The sequence below is a fragment of the Atractosteus spatula genome, chromosome 12 (genome assembly GCF_055471065.1).
Source record: "Atractosteus spatula isolate fAtrSpa1 chromosome 12, fAtrSpa1.hap1, whole genome shotgun sequence".
In the NCBI taxonomy this organism is placed as follows: Eukaryota; Metazoa; Chordata; class Actinopteri; order Semionotiformes; family Lepisosteidae; genus Atractosteus; species Atractosteus spatula.
Genome location: NC_142717.1, coordinates 26,435,271 through 26,456,647, shown reverse-complemented (window position 1 = coordinate 26,456,647; position 21,377 = coordinate 26,435,271). Strand labels below are relative to the sequence as shown.

Genomic DNA, 21,377 nt, shown 5'->3' with positions numbered 1-21,377 from the left:
AAAGAATCAAATCATTTTAATGAGTCATATAAAAGACTGGTGGTTAATTTGCCTCCTGAAACTCTTAAGCAGAAATTTCAGCTGTAATTTGGGGAATTTTGGTTGATGGAATCTCAGATATTAGTTTCAGCATTGATTTTCAGTGACAACCTGTTTTATCTCTGGATCCGAGCCACGTTTCACGTATAGTTTGTTTCCTACATAAACACAGCCTACAGGATTCTGTCAGGGAGAAAAGAGAAATTCCTATCATCTGCAACATAAAACAATTGCTGCTAAAACTGCTTTTAAATCACATGTAATTCCATCAACAATAGGGGCTTTCCATCACACTGTGACCCAGTATGGTTTCTAATTTAGCATTGCCCATGAAGAAAATGGAGATATTCCATCAACACAGTGAAAATTGCAATAAAATCCCTCAATCCTTTTTCTGCTTCAATAGCTAGTCTGGGTCTTTCTTTCAGTTCCTGCATATGGCTGTTTAACTTGGTTATTTTAAATCTGTCTGCATATTTGGAGCAGCAAATATTGGAAACTCGTCTACTAGAAAAAAGTAGATTTTTTTAGTAAATCTGATGTCCGGTAGACAACTCTTGATGTAAAGGTCACTGAATGTGGAACTTCTTTTTCACTAAAAGAAGAAATTCACCACCTGTGAATCAAATCTGTGAATATCTGATTATCTGTCACTTTACATAGTGTCAGTTTGTATAGTGACTTTCACTGTAGAATTTTAAATTACTTCCCCCTTTATTTTGAAGAGATTCAGAGACATGAAAAATGGAAAACTCCTCATCAAACATGAACAGATTAATTTTAAGACAGATGTGATTTTGTATGCTTAGTGATATAAAAATGAAACTGTCTACACAAAGCATAACATAATCAGTTAATGCATGTAAAAGGCCATTTACATTTATTAAATTTAATATAAGCTGATATTCAATGTGGAATAATTTAAACTCTACAGTGACTGAAGAAATGGGAAGAAAGATCACAGCAGGAGTGGACAGGTACTATGTTGCACTCAGTGCTCACTTTAAAAAAATAGTAGGAAAATTTAGATGGTGCTGAAATACTGTAAAAGATGGCTTTTGGGAAGGCAATGTGTTATAGGATTATTTAGTAGAAGTTGCTTTCTCTGTTCAAACATTTATAGATTTATGGATTTTTGTCTGTCTCAGACACACTTTGTCTCTAGGCGCAGCTCACAGTCACTTCTAATACCCATTATGTGAGTAGGAGCACTGAACTTCATTGAAGTTTGCAGCTGTAGATCCACTTAAACAAGCAGATAATAAAACCATGCATATGTCAAGAGAAGTTTATCTTCAGATTCATGTAAATGTTCAAATGCTATTTCTTTTAACTTCTCAGTGTCCCACTGCTAAGAATGAGCAATGATGATTTTAGCTGAACTGATTCATTTTTCCAAATATTCTGCTTCACTAGAGGATAGAATCTTTGTAATACTGAGACAAATTCAGGCTCCTGTCTGTACAGTATGTCTGGAACACAGATAGGGGAACAAGGGACAGGGCAGGGCAGAGGAATCAATCCGGACAGGAGGGACCAGCTCTGACAGAACACTGCAGCTGAGAAGTGACACTGAGATTGAAAGCAAAGCCCATGATAAAGCAGCGTTACATAGTCAAGTGACTTACAAAAGGTCACCAAGAGAGCTTAATATGCACTGTTTCTTACAATAGTCTTTAAAAAGGCAGAAAAGGGCAAAACATTCACTTCTGACACCAAAGGGTTTTCTGATACATCTAGGACTTTCTAACCATGTACTGCCTGAATGCAGGGAGCACAGTAGCATTCAGAGATGATAATTTTGCTTGTCCCTAATGCATGTGGTGTTTCTGTGTCATTGGGCAGACAACCTAGTTGACTCAGTAATTTTAAAGAAATTAACAGAAAGTAAGTACCCAAGACTGCAATTTATAAAGGAAAACTAGATATTCTGTGTGGGTGGTGCAGTGGTTAGAATTGAACATCACAGCACTGGAGCCATGTGTTCAATTGCAGACCTAGGGTGCTATTTGCATGGAATTTGCATATTCTCCCATTGTTCTCATGGGTTTCCTCTGGGTGCTCCTTTTCCTCCCACAGTCCAAAGACATATTGATAGGTTAATTGGCTTCTGGGAAAAAATGGCCCTGGTGTTTGTGTGTGTCTGTGTGTACCCTCCTATGGACTGGCATCCTGTGCAGGGTGTATTCTGTCTGGCTGATTCAGTCCTGGTTGATTTCAACAATGTTCAAGAAAAAGAAAAACTACATGTAAAAAAAACACAATTTGCATTGTATCCCACCCATAATTCAAGGACATGGCTTCAATTGTAAAAATATGAAAAGTTATGGAAGATTTTGCTATAGTATAAAATGTCTCATCTTTACATACAGTCACTCCCTGCTAATTGTTGATTCTTTATCTGCTGTTTAGTTTCAGCGCTGACATGCTTAAATCTCATTATTCGTCAGTAATGCTTCTCAAAAAGTTCATATCGATGCTGCACAATTAAAGTCTGACAGCATGCAGACAATAGTAAGGAACTACCATAATTCAAATTGTACAGTCAGTGCATTCTGCATTTTACAAACCTATAATACTTTTAATATATCTTTAAACATATTCTACAGATTAAATAAATGTGCATATGCAGTACTAGAATCTAAACAAATATTTATAATATATCTCAAATATTTTAACAATATAATTGGTTACTGTACAGATCACACTGTTTTCCTACACAACAATATCCAATGTCCAACTCTTTCCCTCCTAACTATCTGTTGTTCATATGTCATTGTAGCATCACAGGTAATGAACTGTATCTCATAATATCTGTGTATATGCACTTTAGCACAATGGGAAAGTGTTCTTAAAGCATTAGTGACAAACCTAGTGTGAGGAAAAAGCAATGCAAAAGCTGCAGCTCAGAGTTTAAAGTAGATGTGTTTCAGTGGTACACTGCAGCTAATTCAAAGTGCCAAAAATGGATGTTTATTGGATTACCAAAAAGTCCAACGCTAGACATAATCCTCTGGTGGGCACATCCTTGCTAATAATTACTTCATTATCTGTCATTTTGTTACCTGTTGCACTTTTCAAGAATGTAACAAATAACAGTGTTATAATCAAACTGTGACCAAATACCCTCCAGAACTGCAGAGAATACAAATACACTTTGCTTTGCATCATACAAAGTCATATAATGCATATATCATATAATGCATAAGGTCTCCAGCAGGAAGCTGGTATTTATACCATGGGTACAGAAGTAATTGGGAATGATTGGCCATCAGTGTTAAATTGAGTTAGTTGGCAGATTTCTGCAGTTAACCTATACAGATATACCCATAACATATGACACTCCCAGTGATCTAGATGTGCAGGACATGATGTTCGATGGAACAGGTTCTTTGAGCACAATCAATGACACCAGAAGGCAAATTCTTCATACATCTGTACAAGAATATTACTATGAGGGATCATATACTACATGTCACTGCTCATAAAGCAGTGTTAAGAAGGAATTTAAAGATATTCTTAAATATATTAATGCTATGTTGCCTGTAGAAAAAGTAATGCATGCCAATGGTACTAATCTTCAAATGAAGCTACCAGTAACTGAATGGCCATTCTTTTCTGTGTAAAGCAGTAACGTGGAAGAAGAAAAATAAGCTGAATTGTTTTCCAGGGCCCTGGAGTGAGAGCTTTAAATACACCAGAGTTCTCCCTCCATCCTAATCTATTCTCTTCTGCAGATTTTAATTAGAATGAAGGTTACTCTTCTCCTCACTGCCTCCCTCTCTCTGTCACTGCTACAGTGAAACATCTAGTGTAAACTTGGAGATGTGAAACTCTTTGGTCCAATTAAATAATCGAGATAGTTTCAAAGGGAAATGAGTGGTCTCCAGCCAGTAGACCTGTTGGAAATACCCAGCCAATCCCGTGCTTTATCAAGGTGCTGGCAGGCTGATTAAAAATTCATGTTTTAATTAAGCTGTTTTATTATACCTACTTTATGAGCGATAATAAAAGACTGCTTGGAGTAGGAGATACATTAATTTCAGCGATAAAGACTCGAAGGAAAAAGATTTCAACTTCCATTTTTTTACTTTTTTTCTCAAGTAGTTCATAATTCACCTTTGATTTACGGTAGCTTTGCAGCTGTTGTCATACAGACCTGTGTTTCAGTGGATGTGCCAGTGTCATAGCGTAAAGACTAAGTGAGAATACTTCTTGTGGAAGCAGCCTCTCATTTTAATTCTGCCCAGTTATCTGAACTTCATCCCTTCCTCCACTGTTTCAGACAAGTTTTCAGAAGGCAAGATTTTAACTTCTTTTAAAGTGAGGGAAATATTTAAAGTAGCATTACTTTAAGAAAGAAATAGAAATAGTAGATGTCCTTATTGTAGGGCAGCATGGTGCACAATGGTTAGCATTGCTGCCTTGCAGTGCTGGGGCCATGTGTTCAACTCCTAGAGTGCTTTCTGTTTGCATTTTGTATGTTTTTCCCTCATTTGCATTGGTTTCCTCCAGGTGCTCTGGTTTTCTCCCACAGTCCAAAGACACACTGGTATGAGCTTCTGGGAAAATTGGCTCTGGAAATAGTGTGTGTGTGTTTGTGTCTGTGTGTGCCCTGCGATGGATTGGTATGCCTTGTGACTGTTGGTGGTCAGGATAAAACGGTTAGCAAACAAATGGATGTTCTTATTGTAAAATGATGTAGAGAGTACCTCAGTACCCTCCCTCCCAATGCCAAGCAATATTATTCTGCACCGGCCTTTTTATTATTTCCTTATAAATAAAACAGACTAATGAAGAGAATATCAAAATGTGCTGTAACTCAGTTACTCACTCCATTCTATGTTTAATACTCATGCAAGTCTTGTTCTAAAAATGCTGTATGACTGTGACTTTTACATTTACACAGATTGCACACCACTGCACATTCACTTAAAAAGATAAAAAACAAAACTGGCAACAACAAATAGGAATAGCAATTTAGCTCATAGTCTTTTCAGTCCTGTCTTTTTCTGTGTGCCTTCTCTATTTCACAATGTACAGTATTTATTTTATTAACAGTAAAACTGGTGCACATTATTTTCTGATCTCAAATGTAGTGTATTATTCTTAATGTTGTATCTCTGCCTATTCCAAACGGACATATTTCAAGTTCAAAATAGTTTAATTTAATTAAACCCAGAAATGATATACGGTCCCATGCATTTTTATTCACGTAGATTTAAAATATGACATTCCTGAAAATTAGGTTATACAAAGCCTTGCTTTTCAAAGCTTCATTAACCAAAAGGGGCAATTGTTGAACATTCTGAGAACATTGAATTATCCTGAATTAGTTAAATATCTGTGAATTGATTTAGTTACTGAATAGGTAAAAAAAACACATTACATTTAGGTATCAATACAGAACCCTATAACATATTACAATATTTAAAAAAGGCTGTGTAGCCTTAATTATAATCATACATTATCGGCATTTAGCATCTGAAATAACTATAATTAATAGACAGCATATTGAAAAAAATCATATCCATTATTTATCATCTATTATTAGGGAAAGCCAAGAGCCATTTTTCACAACAACAAAGAAATGTAACATTTTCTGAACTGTAACATTTATTGTTCCTCTAATTCCTTACATTCCTTACATACATGTATGTTTGATCGTTTGGGATTGATAGGGAAAGAGTTAAATCAGTGCATCTGTCATGTGATGTGGAGGTCTGTAAACAGCACTCATGAAGGAACCTTCAGCACACTAACTGCAGTGTGTCTTACTCTCTCAGCATCCATTGCTGGGAATGGTCTTGGCTCTTGGGGGTGGAGGTGGGGTTTGTCAGAGGGGGGTGGTAGAATGAGGGTTTGGAGGGTCTCTCCTCCCAGGCTGGGGAACACAAAGGGCCCTCACAGAGGACGGTGCACAGTGGGAGGCTCCAGCCAGATGCCATGACAGTGAGGTATTGGTGGGAAGGAAACAGCCTTCTTGGAAATAGAAACACAGCTATTGTAGTTACTATAGGAACACATTCACCTAACAGCCTGTCAGGAGGCATGAAACATTCTGCTTGCAAGAAAGTAAAGAGCTGGTTTTCTCTCACATGGAAAATTCTTTTTAACTACTTGAAGGAGAGCCATTCAACATGAAGTATACATTTACCTTCCCTCTACTTATTTGTTCATGTAACAGTGCAATTTCTGATTTAATGTGTAACTGAGACTGATAAACTGCACTGTTGCACTATTTATCAAACACTTAGGTTGTACTAATAAAGCAACATACAAATAATTTGTTTTCTCAATGTAGAATTATAGAGATATTATGTTGCAATTTATGTTGTTTTTCAATGTGGTGATTTTAATTTAAATGCTGATGTATGATCTATCAATGTTCAATAACCTTTTCATCTCTTCAGCCGTCTAATGTTGCAGATCCTAAAGTCCAGAAGACTCAGTCGCTGTATCCTAACAGCCGCTTCCTTTTCTATACAGTGCTCCCTGCAGGGACAGAGTCTATGAATACAGTACCGTTCACACTTGTGGCTTTAAAACAATAATGCTCCAATACTTATTCTTTTGTGGAAGGTGAATCAATCAATAGGCCCAGATAGTCGATGTGTGGCTGGTAAAATATTTATTCAGTATGAAATATTGACTGCCAGCTGTCGTCAGGCAAGCAGTGGATTAGCTCTGTTGGTTTAAGCGCACAGGATTTTTTCACTCAGTAAGATAATGGCTAATGCAAATGCACAGCTGAGCCGCACAGAACTCCTTGAAGAACTGGAGTGACTTCAGACATGTGAAGCAATCCTTTGTGCTCAAGTCAAATTGCAAAGAACGGTACTTTCAATATTCTCAGGAGTCTTCTGTCAGTTTGGAAGAATTCCCGAGATATTCTCATCTGCTTTAGATTATATGCCATTTCAACTTTCTAATTCTAACTAAAACACATCTGACTGCCAAAAATGAAGAGCAAACTCTTTTTTTTCACAAATATGGTATTAAAATATACCTGATCAGTTTTTGCTAAAGTTTTACAAATCTTTCCTCTATTGCTATTAGAGATATTGATATATTTTCTTGATATTTTGTCTCTCCATTAACGTTTTCACATTTTTCACATTTTTCACATTTTTGAAGTGAGATAGAATATGTTGTGTTTTATTTACCATGCCAGAATTCCATATTCACTCATACATTTTGGTGAGTCATGAAATTCTGAGCATAGTAAAATTTTAGAGCTCTTTAACAAAATACAGAAGATATAATGAAAATGTTTTTAATCAGCAAACAAATCTGTAAAGTATCATAAAACTACTATAGATGGCTTAATATTTTTTCTGACACTGGATTAATCCGTTATTTTTTTCCATCTCTCATACTGCTGAAAATCATTCAATTGACTTCATCTGTCCTCTGGGTGTCAGCACTAACATGTTATGGAGAGTGCTGTTTAGTCATGAAATCATAGCCAGAAACTTATGGGCATTCATTGGGGCTAATTTGGTCAGTGCAGCTGTCCCTTTAATGCAGCCATCATCTCTGGTCAATGAATGGTAAACCATGGAGGATAACTACAGTATCTTGGCAAGTTCTTTCAGGAAAAAAACAATGCAAAGAAAAAGATTCAGAAACTGATTCAGAATGGACATTGGATATACAGTACTGTATAGTTACTCTCTATCACAGTGCAGTACAGTGGAGGAATTTGTAACTGAATTTCAGTCTTTGCACAAAGACTAGGCAAAATTAAGAACTCACTGTAATCGGTATCCTCTCATGCATGCCTAGTAAGAATGACCAGGGAAGTCTTTCTAAGGGCAAGAGCATTTGGATTGACAAGTACATGAGAGCTGGGGGAAGGAAGGGGCTGCTGAATAATGTAGGAGAGAGAGAAAGGAGTTTGTGTGTGTTTATGGTACAGAACATCTGTGCCTCATAGAGGAGTGGCACAGTGAGAGAAAGAGGCATGCAGAAGAGCCACAGTCGAAAGCGTAAGCAAAGTAGCACCTGGGAATCTAGCAGGACAACAAGCTACCTGCTGAATCTGCCCAGCCGTCAGCTGGCTTTTTGAGGTGCTGAGATGTTGCAGTTCATTACATTTCATTATATTTTAATCAGCTCTGCAAAAAATAAATAAAATAATAAGCTCTTATCAACAATTACATTTTCCACTCAAAATGAATCTATGATATTGACGGGTAATGAAGCAGCATGTGGGCAAGATTGTGCAGGTGTGAGGGGATCCCAAGTGGCTCAATCAGTAAAGGTGCTTGCCTGGGCAAAGGTGGACCTCTGTGGCACTCCAGGATGATAGGACTAATTAACCCAGGTGGCTATATGCTGTATAATTGACTGAGCACCAAAGGAAGAATTGGGTTTAGGTATCAGGGCTTTGTCAGAGTCCGTTGACACCAGGGCCTCTGCAGGTGTTTGTATGCTTTCAGTGATGTCTGTGAAGTAAAGAGCCTCTCCTCTGGTTACTGCTACTGCTGGATTATCATTGACCTTGTAAAGAGATTTAAAAGAAAGCAAAGGCCACTCACGGGACTCGACAAGATTTTAAGTAGTTATTATTTGGGAGGAGATAACAAAATGTACAAAGTGAGATGAGATGAAGGGAGAAAGGAGTTCCGTGCTCAGTAATGAGAAATTAACCACATGGGACAGAAGTCCCTTCCTTTGTTTGTACCCTAGTCTGTTTGTTGACCTCTGTCCTTGCAACTGCTCTTATCAATATCAGAGAGAGCACTGTCAGTAACTGCCACAAGCACATTCAGACAGGCCAATGTTTCCCTCCTCAAATCCCACAGTGAGATCATCCAAAACACATTGAGTGCTGGTCAAAGGTGCTGTAATTCCCAGATAATGGCAGGCCTACATTGGCTGAACAATTGTTTTCTCTCAGACATCTTGTGTCATATTGTTATCTATGCTGTTTCGCCTTCATACCCACCTCTTAACAGCAGACAGCCCAGAGGGCAAGAGTAATCACTGAGGCTACATTAATCAAGAGACTTTATATATTACTATATTTTAAACTGCAGGAGTAAATAATGGACAAGTTAAGGCACTAAACTTCCTTCATCTAAGCTTTTCTACCCTAGGGTACAATTTTTAGTGCTACATTGGTTTTCTTGTAAAAAGCCTCCCATTGACTTTCTGGTTCACATTTGAAGCCTGTATTAGATTAGATTAAAAAGGAAATATCAGAAAAACAGCTGCAATAATACAATTGATCTTGCAAGGAAGTTATATCTATCTATTATAAAAATACATAATAATTAGTTCTTGTTGTCTCACAATGATGAGGGAGGGTATTGTTGACTCTGTTTAAAATGTTTCTCTCAATCATCATTTTTGTCTTTTAACTGTTTATTTTTTATTAAACTTTTTATTATACTTGGATCTATCGGCCTCATCGTTGAAATGTGAAGTGTAACAGACCCACAGACATTGGGAAAACGCTGTGATACAGTTCCTTCTGACTGAGTGCAACCACTGTGACTCATCTACCGTTCACTGCAGTTAGGGTGCTTTTAATCTCAGTGCACTCTGTTGAGCACACTCACTTTCTGTCACTGCAGTTTAATGAAAACAAACTTTTGAAAGACATGCATGCTGACTACACCATCCCTCCTTTTTCCCCTTGATCTAATCTCCTCCTTGTCCATAGTGCAGCAAGAATGAATTCATAGGGTGCTTCTCATAAAAAATATCTTTAAATAAGCTAATTACTCAAGCCACCCCATGCTCCATTAGTGCCAGAGGTTGTGTTCTCTGTTGAAATGTAATCTAAAGCAGACAAGAGACAGGACTTTTCAAACGCCTTGCCTTTCCATCTCATGTGCTGTTAATTAAACCCTGCGGTCTCTCTGGTTACTCAGAGCCCATGACCGTTGAATCTGCCTTGTTTCTTCAGCTGTATTAATAGAGCAGTAAAAGGAGCCAGGAGTGATGAAAGACATACTGTCTTCTGCCTGGGGTCCAGTTACGGACACCCAATCGATTGCGGCGAGGTGACGGTTGGGTGGGGGTAGGAGCATTCTGCTGGTTGTCGATTGCTTCAGAGCTGCCTGAAATACAATACATCACCAGAGATTCAGCTCCCCATTACTGCATCCTTTTAGAGAGGAGCAAGGTGACTTTCCTCAAGTAAACTTCAGCAAGGTCACAAACTGGGGCTGAGAAGTACACTCACCAGCACAAATTGGGTCCCTCTTCAGTAATTCCAGCACCTGGTTGTCAGAATCTTTAACATCACAAGAACACTGTTTACCACTACAGTGGAGAGACAGTGAAACATTGTGATATTTAAAATGGCACCTTTGTTTTGTCTCCTACAAAGGAAGAAGCACATATTTAAGAACAATGTGTTCATTAAAACAAAGTAAGACAGAGCCAGGGGTTGGAGTCTGAAACATCCTCATGAGCCTGTTTCTTCAATTACTGGAGTGCTCTTTGGGTAGCTTTCTTATTTAAAGCAGTAGAATCATAAGGAATCAGTCAGAAGGGTCATAAATGGGTAGTAGTAGAAATTGACAGAACACAGGCTATACATGAATAACTAGGTTTCTTCTGGTTGTGATGAGGAACTGGCAGAGAGCTAAGGCTATGTCAGTTTGAGATATAGTCTTCGAAACACTGGAACAATAGAAGCATCCTGAATTATTGAAAACATTGTAAAATGTCCTTGGGGGAGAAAAAGAAAACACTGCATTATTCTTTTTTTCATTCAGGCCATGACCATTGAGTGGAAGAAGTTAATACACCCGTTTCATTTTTAAAAGGGAAAGGATGTTATCTGTAAATTGATTTTCCACTGGGCTTACTTTACTTGATTTTCGTGCCTTGTGTGGATATATTTATCCAGCTTAACCTTTCTAAGACCTTGTGTTTTAGCAGACATTCTATGGATGAATTCAAAATATGTCTTAAATTGTTTTAAGAATGATATCAATTAATAATGTATTATTTGAATGTAAGACACATGTTAGTCTTATAAATATCTCTATTGAGTGTTAAAGGCTTTCATGATCTACTGTGTCAAGACCAGAAGATCAGGGCTCAAAGTAGCTATGGACTAAAAGAGCCCGTCTTGTCTTCTACTGTAAGCTTTGCCTTTAACATAAGTGATTACTGGTGCAGTTGGGTTTTTTTAAATACAATTTAAAATATATTAAATTCAAAGGTAAAATTCATGACAAAAGCCATAAAATGTTTTAGAGTCTGCTAAGTATTGGGGGTTCATAATTAATTGTATAGATTAATGTTCTGTTGAACATCCAATTATTTTATGGTGCATATCTCAAAGACTTCAGTGGAGGCAAATTCACAATTAATATTTATCAACTATCACTAAATAGAACTTTAAAACAGTAATTAATATTGATTCTGTTTATTCGTGCTTGTTAAATATGTTTTTATTAAATACCAAATGGGACAATAAAATCATATTACATCTGAAAAACGGTTGCAGAAGTTGAAGCAATTTCAGTTCTTTGTAACTTGTGCTGTGGCCTTGTGTTTTGCTGCAATACTCAACATAAATCACATTTGAGTGTTTTTAAAAATGTTTATTAAGGTTTATTAAGTTTAATCATTGAACATGTCATGACTCATACAATAATGTTATTAAATGAGTCAAGTCAAAGGACGAAACTTTAAATGTTAACCAAATAAGTCTTTAATTGTGTTTAAGACAATAAGTCTTTCGAATGGTCTCATGTGATGTGGGGAAACAGATAATGAGATTATGTACACAATAAATAGTGTTATTTATTGGCTACCTAAAGATTCCTTCTTAAAAGATTTAAAACATTAATTGTATAAATGGTGTGATGTACAGGACTTCAGGACCTTGGACAGCACCCAGTAGTTCACTAGAGAGGGGCCTCACAGTTCTGAAATATCTACTTGTCATTCAGATTTTCTGGATTGCTTTGAAGCATGTTTTCTAGCTTTGATTATCTGGACTTTGTTTTTTTCTGATTTTCATTCCATATGAGCATGCAATCATTTCATTCAGCTCTCAATCAACGTAATAATTTGCCTCGTTAGGGCTCTTTAGTTGTTCCCTGTCCCTAATAGGTGAATGATTTGAAGATCCTCACAAAAAAAGCAGTAGGATGACATTTGCAACAGTTTTTGAAGTGAAAGCACCAAAAACAATCAGTCCGTTGAAGACATATCTAAGCTGAATCAAGGTGTCAATAAAAAAAAACCTTGAGAGAAAAATCTAACAAAACATATTGTTGCCAGGGATTAAATCCTCCAAACCTCAGTCAGTATTCTGACAGCTCTGGAGATGGGGAGAAAAGTTGGGGGGAGTTAGGAGGCTATTTCTATGAATGTTGTGTGTTTCCGACTATAATATTATTATTTCATATTATTATAGGACAACATTATAGCACTACTGTCCTGTGACAGTGAAGAGTAGAGTAGTCTTTTTAGCTCCATTACTGAAGCACTAAGGTAATTTGTACATGTGTTTTAAACTGTTACTGTTACAACTCAATGTTCAGGCTCAGAATCACAACCCAAATCAGTCTGGTTTTCAGCAGTCCTCTGTAAGTCCTACTCAGGCCCCAGTGATTTTTTTTTGGTTCCTCGTCTTTCAAATGTTGCACATACCCAACTAGAATTATTGTAGAAAACCCATTAAAACATGCTGGCCCTGTCTGACTGTGTTTAGAAATAATTATTTACAATAATAAACTCTTTAACAATTAATTACTACAAATCCTGGAATGAAGCAAGGGAAGTATATACTGCATTTGACCAGAGCAGTTAATGTCCTTACAACCACAGGGTTTCGCACAGCATTTTTAAGCTCTAATATACATTTTCATATATGTTTCTCTGTCACACTAATTTTAGTGTGTTTTGGAAAAGCAAACTGCTATTCTTACAAACTAGCACAGTTATATTTAAACTGCTTACTACCTAATAGAAACATATTGAAGTAACACTTTAAGTACTTCACTGTTAGGAAGAATCATGGATACTATGTTTTCATCATGGTAGTAAATGTTTTATGAAAATGGCTTAAGTGTCCTGTTGGTGATTAGAGAAAATCATTATTTTTCTTTTGAACAACAACAAAACTACAGTCTTATAGTCCAGCTGTCAGGTAAGATTTGTATCACTTAGTAATTGCTTTACAGTAATTAAAACATAAGTCCCTGGGTAGAAGCCATCCTAATGTTCTGCTCCTGCAGATTAACACATATTTGTCTGTGCCTTTGGGTTGAGATTGTCCTTTTATACTCACATTAAACATTCATGAGTGAAGAACTGAAGAGTAAAAGATCACATTCAAACATTATTTGGGATCTGATTTCCATTCCATTTCCAGATCATTCTTCCAAATATGTGGGTTTTATTACACCATATCTAATGTTATATAATTATTGTGTTTACATTCTAGTCTGTTAGTTAATCCTATATGCCATTTCTTTCCCAAATGGATGGAACCTCATCACTTCTTCCTCATTGTCGGTCTATTATCTTACCAGCTTTCCTTCCAAAATAACAATAAAATGAAACAGCAGATGCTGATTTCAGGATGTCTTTGGCTTACACCTAACCAAGCATTCTTTCCCCTTTTACTCTATAAATGACAAGCAACAGCTGAGTCATTTTTTGAAGCTCATAAGCTCAAAGTTTAAGAGACATGTTTTATTTAAACAGTGTAGGAGGGATACACATATTCTTCCTCATTAATGCATTTTTATCACATTTTCAGCTTGCCGGCTGGAAAAACATCACAGAAGTAACTATAATGCTAACTCTGAGCCAAACACTAACCCTAAGATGACATTTGCGAGTTGGTATGCTAAGGTTCAGCGAGGCAAGGATTTGTCTGGAGACTTTATGAGAGGATACACATGTGTATGAGGGAGGATGTCATTCCTTGCCCTTCTAACCCCAGTTCTGTCTGTTGTGCAGGAGGCTGGAGTGGCTGGGGGCGCTGGGCGGAGTGTACCAGTGAGTGCGGAGGAGGGATTCAGACACGCAGCCGCACCTGTCACTCCCCCCCAGAGGAAGCCTTCCTGTGTGAAGGTGTGCTGGAAGAAGGCCGGCCCTGCAACCAGCAGCCTTGTATTGGTAAGTCAACCATGGAGTGCATGCAGAGAAAGACCCAGCATGATATTCTGGATTTTCTTTTTTTTTTTCTTGCTTCTACACAGAAACAACATCTCTTTATTATGCTCTAACAATGCATGTATGGGTGAATCATTGCATGCTCCATTTACTCAATGGTGTCTACAAAAAAATAGGCTTGCTACAGTACATCACAAAAAGTGGCATATAAACCTTTTCCCAACAATACCACTTTAATGTACCTGATGATTTACTTAAATATTGTTCTAACCGTATGGTTTTTGAAATGTAGAATGAGAAAAGCAGAGCTTGAAGGAGGCATAATGTGAGTCTTCATTTCCCTTTCTAGACCAAATGTGAAATTAATACTTCACATTGCAGCTTTAAGGGCCTCCACATAGAGTGAATTTGACTTCTTTAGGGCACAGTAGTTTATTTCACAATGTGGCTGAACTACTAACTGTATTTTATCTATACAAAATCATCTTACTTCACAACATAACCCTGAAAAAACAGATTGAAGCTTGATTATTATTGTTGTTTATTTAGAATATCATTACGTTTTCTGAGATGAAGGCAAAAGATCATCATAATTTTGGTGTGTGGTTGTTGGGAAAACCTCTTTTGCTAATTGTATAGTCTGGTTAGCTTACTGTGGAATTTCAGCACTTGCTGACTAAATGTATGCTGTCGATTTTCTTACCAAACAATATTATCGCTTTCTGCATTGTACAGTTTCTCCTGATACACAGTATAAGCCATCTTTCCTATAGCACAAATCTCAGGTTTGGTAGCCCCTGAACATGCTGTGCATCTCCAGCTAATTCCAGCCTCGGTCCCTGCCTCTCAATGCAAATCACTCTGCATGTCTCACTTTTTGTTTATCTTTGGTACCATCTCAGGAAGTAGCTACAGTACTTTGTAAATCAACCTTCCTTCACCACTGCTAGCACACAAGCTAGCATATGGTGAGCTGACATACAGTACAAACGTCTACATGAACATAAACACTTTCACAAATGAAATATAATGTGAGTAAAAGCTAGCGCTTGAAGATTTAACAATGGGATTGTTGTTTTAGCAGATTTCTTCATTCACAAGAATGCAGTAAATTGCGACTGAAAGCAGCCTCATTCCACAAACATGACTGTTTGGTGTCTGGTGCAGTTTCCCTGAGACAATTCTAGTGCGGTACACAGCTGTTTCTTAGCTGTTGGAATGCAGCATTTTAAAGTCAAGTAGAACATGAGGTTGCTAACTCTGGATCTTATCCCGCTGTAGGTAAAGTGCGCTATACCTCCCGAAGCCAGTCACTGCGCTCCATTGACAGCCGCAGGAGAGATGACAATGAACAGCCCCGCTATGGGAACCTCTCCCCACAGACAGGTAAGCAATGGGTTGACTGTCTGTTCCTCCCAGGGAGGCATTGAACCGCATGATGATGATGTTGATGGTCAGGGACTCGGGTGCGCCAGAGTTTTCTTTACAAGAGACATTTTATACTGGATTTCTTTGAAAAACAGGGTTTTCAAAAAAAGTAGACATTAATTTTCTTCTTCCAATGGCACCATTGGTATAGTGAGATAATAGGCACACCCTAAGGTCAATGCTAATTGGAGATTCAGCATCCTTGCTAGTTTTTCAAGAGACAGAATGTTCTTAATTTTCTTAATAGCAGAAATAGTGTAATCATGCCATTGTGGGGTGGGCTGAAGACAAATAGAGCTTGCATGATAGATGTGAATTCATTGTGTACACATGGCTTCCCTGCCTGGGCATCTGGTTATGCATAAATACCTTCACATGGGTTCAGGTGCTTTGGTTTGAGTCTCAGTCTCAGAAAAATAAGAAGTACCTCAACCTGCATAACTTGTGTGACACTCAAATACAAATTACATTTAGGTTTTCAATTGCTTTGCCTTTGTTGATTTGGGCTCTCTGTTCAAAAATGTTTTTGACAAGAGTGTTTATCAGAGTGTGAGGATATAATTTGGGAGAACACTGTGTTGAAAATTTTCTATACAAAGACTGGCACGTTACCTTGGATGATGCCCCAAACTACTCCAGAATTTGAGACAACCAGCCACTCACAGAAAAGGGTCAAATGTGTGTTCACTGAGGATAAGCTGTTGAATTAGACACCCATGGTACTCCATTGGCAAGTCTTAGTAGAGCCTGACCAGATATTTGGAAAATATAGTTTTGGACTTATATGGACAAAATAATGCCTTCGCCTATTCAGAAAAGTTGGCCCATACATCATTATGTTATTTATAGAATGATGTCTATGCATCTAATATCCTTTGCCATTTCATACTATAGAGAGTTTTGGTGAGACAGAGCATACGCTAGCAGAGGTGTAAAGTTGTAACTACAGATCAGTACATCCTGGATGGGATGTAAGTTCATTTCAGAGCAAAATTGCTTCATTTATATGCAGATATCATAAGGAATACCACAAATATGATATTGCAGTGAAGAACCCCAAGTACAAAATATACCTAAGAGGAAGACTGTTTTAATTTTCAGGAGACATTATGATTGAATATTAGAAGTTATAGGAATATTAGATGTCCACAAGAATGTATTCTATAAGCAATAAGATGGGATCTCTTTAAAATCCAGGATTATGGCTTTTAAAATAAAGTGAAATAAAGTGAAAGACCTGTTCTGCACTGCTGAGACAAACCACATAAATGCTGATGCTAGCTAGTGGTGGAAAACTTCACTCTGCCAGGGATCAGTGGGTGAAGTAAGTTTGTATCAGCTGACTGAATTTTGGATCCACCCTGCCCAGACCTGATGTCTGCTATCTTTCTTCAACAAGTTGAGTTGATGCATTAGGAAGACCTGCATTAAGTCAGTAGTATAATTTGGATTGTGTTGGCAGAAGCCCTCTGTGTGATGTTTGCATGCTCTCCCTATGTCTGAAGAGGTTTTCCCTGGCTGCTGTAATTCCTTCCAAAGGCTTTTAACCATGACATCCCTCTACAGTTGGAAATATTTTTTTCTTCATTTGTTTAATTGTCAATTTTGCACCTCAATGATTAAACACCTCTTAACTGAGATCACAGATAGAAGTCTTTGTTACTGTGACAGTAGCGAGAGCGAGTAACTTTCCGTTTGACTGTTAAAAGATACAATTGGTTTATCAAGATAACAGATGGGAAATACAGTCAATAGTTTTCTATTTAGCATCAGAGAGGTGCAATGGAACTGCCGCATTTTCATTTGTGAAAAGAAAATTATAATTTGTCAAACAATTAATTTTACTAACCTGCTTCACTGATTTCTGTCCAGAAACCTTTATTGAAACTTCCCTATTATTGCTCAGCTTAATTATGTAGCATTTTTCTTCCTGTGCTTTAAAAAAAACAAATTGTAATTGACCTCTGAAGTTTCTTGTATGAAGTTTTAAAGAAGAAGTAGTACATTTGGCTGGGTTTCATGTGGTTGTAGTGTGGGACTGTCTCGTTTCCTAGGTTTAGTTTAGGACAACCCTGCATGCTAACAGTGTATGCCTGGCTCTCCCGTTCCTCCCTTTCCCCTCCCCTTATCCCTGCCCTTCCCCACGTTAGACACGGCAGCGGCGGAGGAGTGGTCTCCCTGGAGCGTGTGCTCTACCACGTGTGGTGAGGGCTGGCAGAGTCGCACACGTTTCTGCGTGTCATCTTCCTACAGCACACAGTGCAGCGGGCCCCTGCGTGAGCAGAGGCAGTGCAACAACTCCGCCGTCTGTCCAGGTAGGTCAGCACATCCAGTCCCCTGCCCAATCCCTACACCCTTCTGCTCCTATCTCCAGCCCTACCTCCACCTTCTGTCTCTGAGGCTCAGTGCATTACATGAGAGACAACGCTGTTAGCCAGCAACATTTCAAGCCTTTCATGTTCGGCAGCCTCGAATGAGATGTCTCTCCTCTGTTCTTTCGACTGAATTATCCCATGTACTGTATGAAAGGCTTAACAGCCAAGACGATCCTTCTGCTGTGTGTTCAGAGATTTCCTATCAGATCAACAGCAAAAGACATGGATTTCAATTCAAACTTCTGTGGTGATCAGCTCAGTCATGGGAAAACACGCTTGCCTCTTTCATGTTCCAATGTACTTTACAACACTTACTGTTGTTACCAGAGACTTACAGATTTTTTCAGTTAGTCTCAGTTGTTAAAACTCAATTCAGATGACTGTCAATGTACAGTATACAGATGGCAAATAATTGGGGCAATAACTTGTACTGTGCATTCCTGGATAGTTTCTATTTTTTTTCTCCTGTCTGTGCTTTTTAGGTAATTGTGAAACAAAACATGTGGTTAATTTTCACTGTGTAAACAGTGCATGGTTCCCATCATCATGTGTTTAGAAGTTCTCAGAAAACAGCTGAAGTTTATGAACTGCTGGCCTTTGCTCTATAGAATAAATATCTTACTAATTAGCTGTAATTCTGCAGGAAACTAAATATCCTACATTTTTCTGATAATAGGAGTGACCAGTGCAAGATTTTTGCCAGCTTTGCACAAAGCAAAAACCCTTCCTTTTCCTCTTTTTCATGGCAATTAACTCTGACCTAGAGCATGTCCTACTAGAACAGACAAACATCCACTAGTTTGAGCCTTTTGTGTGTAAGAAAATGACATTGGATTTTGTTCTCACCAATTTCTCTTATCACTTCCACATCAACTTCTCTATCACTTCTATATTGGACACTCAGGAAGGAATTCTTGTCCATATTTGACAAATCCTACTCAGCTTCCAATAATGACTGAAAATACCTTGCAAAATATGTGTGAGTTTCTGTCAATACTCAAAATATTTTAACCTTGTTCTGACGTCTTTTCTACAACATTAATAAGATATAAAGAAGCAAATTTGATTAAGTTTTTTTATTTAAAAGTATGTATCTTTAAGAAATAAATGTGCACAATTTTGTGCATAATTTTTTTAATTGTAATCTTTTTTTCATTTTTAATTGTACACTAAAACTCAGATGTTGCTTTATTTTGACTGAAGGCTCCAAATGTACAATGGAACAATGAATTTGGATCAAAAATACTTTTGAGATGTACAGTATCATAGCTATAGAGAATCAACTCTTGTGCAATTGAGGCAGAACAGGAACTTTCTGATTTATTGTTTTGTAACAGGAAGCACATGGTTAAATTCAAAGTAAACACAAAGTCCAATCTAGAATGAAATGTGGGGCTTAGGAAAGGCTATATCTTAAGGGGTTTGAATTAGACTGGTTTCTGACAAGTATGAAGAAGTGAAAATACACTGAGCACTTGAGTACATTTGGCCCTGTTTGTCTGTGTGAGAACAAACACTAAGATAGGATGATCAGATTTGCACTGGCCTTGAGTGTGGGTTTTTCAGAGCACTCTATCTTTGGGGTATAACTAACTGAACTGATCTAGTATAGATCTAGATCTACCACTGAAAGGCTAATTAATTTGATGGCTTAAATGTATCTTCAATGACAATCAATTTTAAAAACTTGATAAAGTTATTATATTTACAAATCAGCACTCAAGAATAAGAATTAAGAATCATAATGCACTGCAGTTTTTGTAATCTTTACAATGGCCCTGAACATTTTGCCAAAAAGAGACGTCTGCAGGGTGCGCTGTGTTTCTTTCTCCTCTATAAATCACACCCTAGCTGCTTTGATTGCAGTGCATGGTGCCTGGGATGAGTGGTCTCCATGGAGCCTGTGCTCCTCCACATGTGGACGGGGATACCGGGACCGAACACGCACCTGCAGGCCACCACAGTACGGAGGGAACCCATGTGATGGCCCTGAGAAACAGACCAAGTTCTGCAATATCGCCGTCTGTCCAGGTATGCTGCTTTGTCTGCTGTTCTGCCTGTCTGTTCCTCTACAATAGCACCATAACCTTACTATGTGCAAATTTTACACCTTTTATCCGTCCATTTTATAACAACATTTATCCACTACATGGTCACGGGGGAGTAGGAGCCTAACCTGGCAAGCAATGGGAGCACACTAGATGTGACACCAGTCCATTGCAGGACAGACACATTTTTCCCAGAAACCATTTAACCTACCAGTATGTGATTGGACTGTGGGATTAAACTGAAGTTCTTGAAGGAAATCTATGCAAACATAGGGAGAACATACAAACTCCACACAGATAGTAGCCAAGGTCTGGAATTAAAATCAGGGCCCCAGTGCTGTAAGTCAGCAATGCTAACACTGCACCACCATGCCACCCTAAACTGATTGTGCTAACTTCAAATCAAACCCAATTTCATTATACCTATTTACATTTCAAACCTTTACAATCATTTTCAAGAAGAGAAGAAGCTGTTTTTAATCTGAAGTACAAAGGTATTAATACTGTAAATCTATGTAGTTCCCATGTCATTCCTCAATCTTTTCAATAGGTCTGCAACCACTCCCAGTGCTCTGATGTTTATTCCTATCTCTGTCTCTGTTTCTCCGTCTCTCCTCTGTCTATATCTCTGTCACTTCTAGTTCTTTACATTTTTTATTCATGGCCCAAAGATGTGTAATGCTCATTTACAGCCCAGCTAGATGTTTGAATGCAAATAAATGAAAAAGATTTCAGAAGAAAATGCATATGGCAGCTTTAAATGTTAATCCAATTTCTCTGATGCTCGTGTTCTAAATATCTTTTAGTTAACAAAAGCTTCATTTGTCATTGGACAAAAAGACACCAGTTATCTCATGTAAATTCAATCAATTTTAATGAGGTTGAATTTGCAAGGAATTAAATTGGAATTACTCAAGGACCTGCCAATTAGTCTTGCTGTGTTTTTGTTTTCATTCAAGTTTGGCAACACATACAAGCACCTTACTGTTCAGTTAAGGATAATACAGGTCAAGATCTTCACAGGAACTTAATTAAAAAGAGGATAAAAGAAAATTAAAAAATGGAAAAGTTGGAGTTTAACACCAAGCCTGCCTGTAGAAACATTCTGTACCTCGGTTAAATGTGAAAGAGGAGCACTTAATGAAAGAACAGAAAGTCTGTTCAGTGTGTGAGTCTGAATAAGTGTGAAAGGAAGGATGAGCACACTTATCAGCTGGGCGTCCATGTGATACCCCCCTGCCATTCCGAGACAATAGGGTGGTTACACTGACAGAGCAAGGCAGCTATCGTAGTTCCACTGGTGCTTAATGAGTTTTTGTCAAATTCGAATCCCTGTGTAACGTCCTATTTACAAGTACAAATTGTAGGGGTGAGGTGCGAGGCA

At 37.8% G+C, this 21,377-nt stretch overlaps 1 protein-coding gene across 1 annotated transcript in view; it reads left to right on the top strand.

Annotated features, from left to right (window-relative positions):
* The window catches only part of adgrb1a (adhesion G protein-coupled receptor B1a), an 85,187-nt gene that overhangs the window by 2,258 nt on the left and 61,552 nt on the right, over window positions 1-21,377 (top strand). Inside the window, exons 2-5 of the mRNA XM_088929070.1 lie at window positions 13,987-14,145; window positions 15,424-15,528; window positions 17,721-17,885; window positions 19,797-19,976. Of these exons, the coding sequence (XP_088785196.1) occupies window positions 13,987-14,145; window positions 15,424-15,528; window positions 17,721-17,885; window positions 19,797-19,976 (609 nt within the window). The remainder of the gene's footprint in view (window positions 1-13,986; window positions 14,146-15,423; window positions 15,529-17,720; window positions 17,886-19,796; window positions 19,977-21,377) is intronic.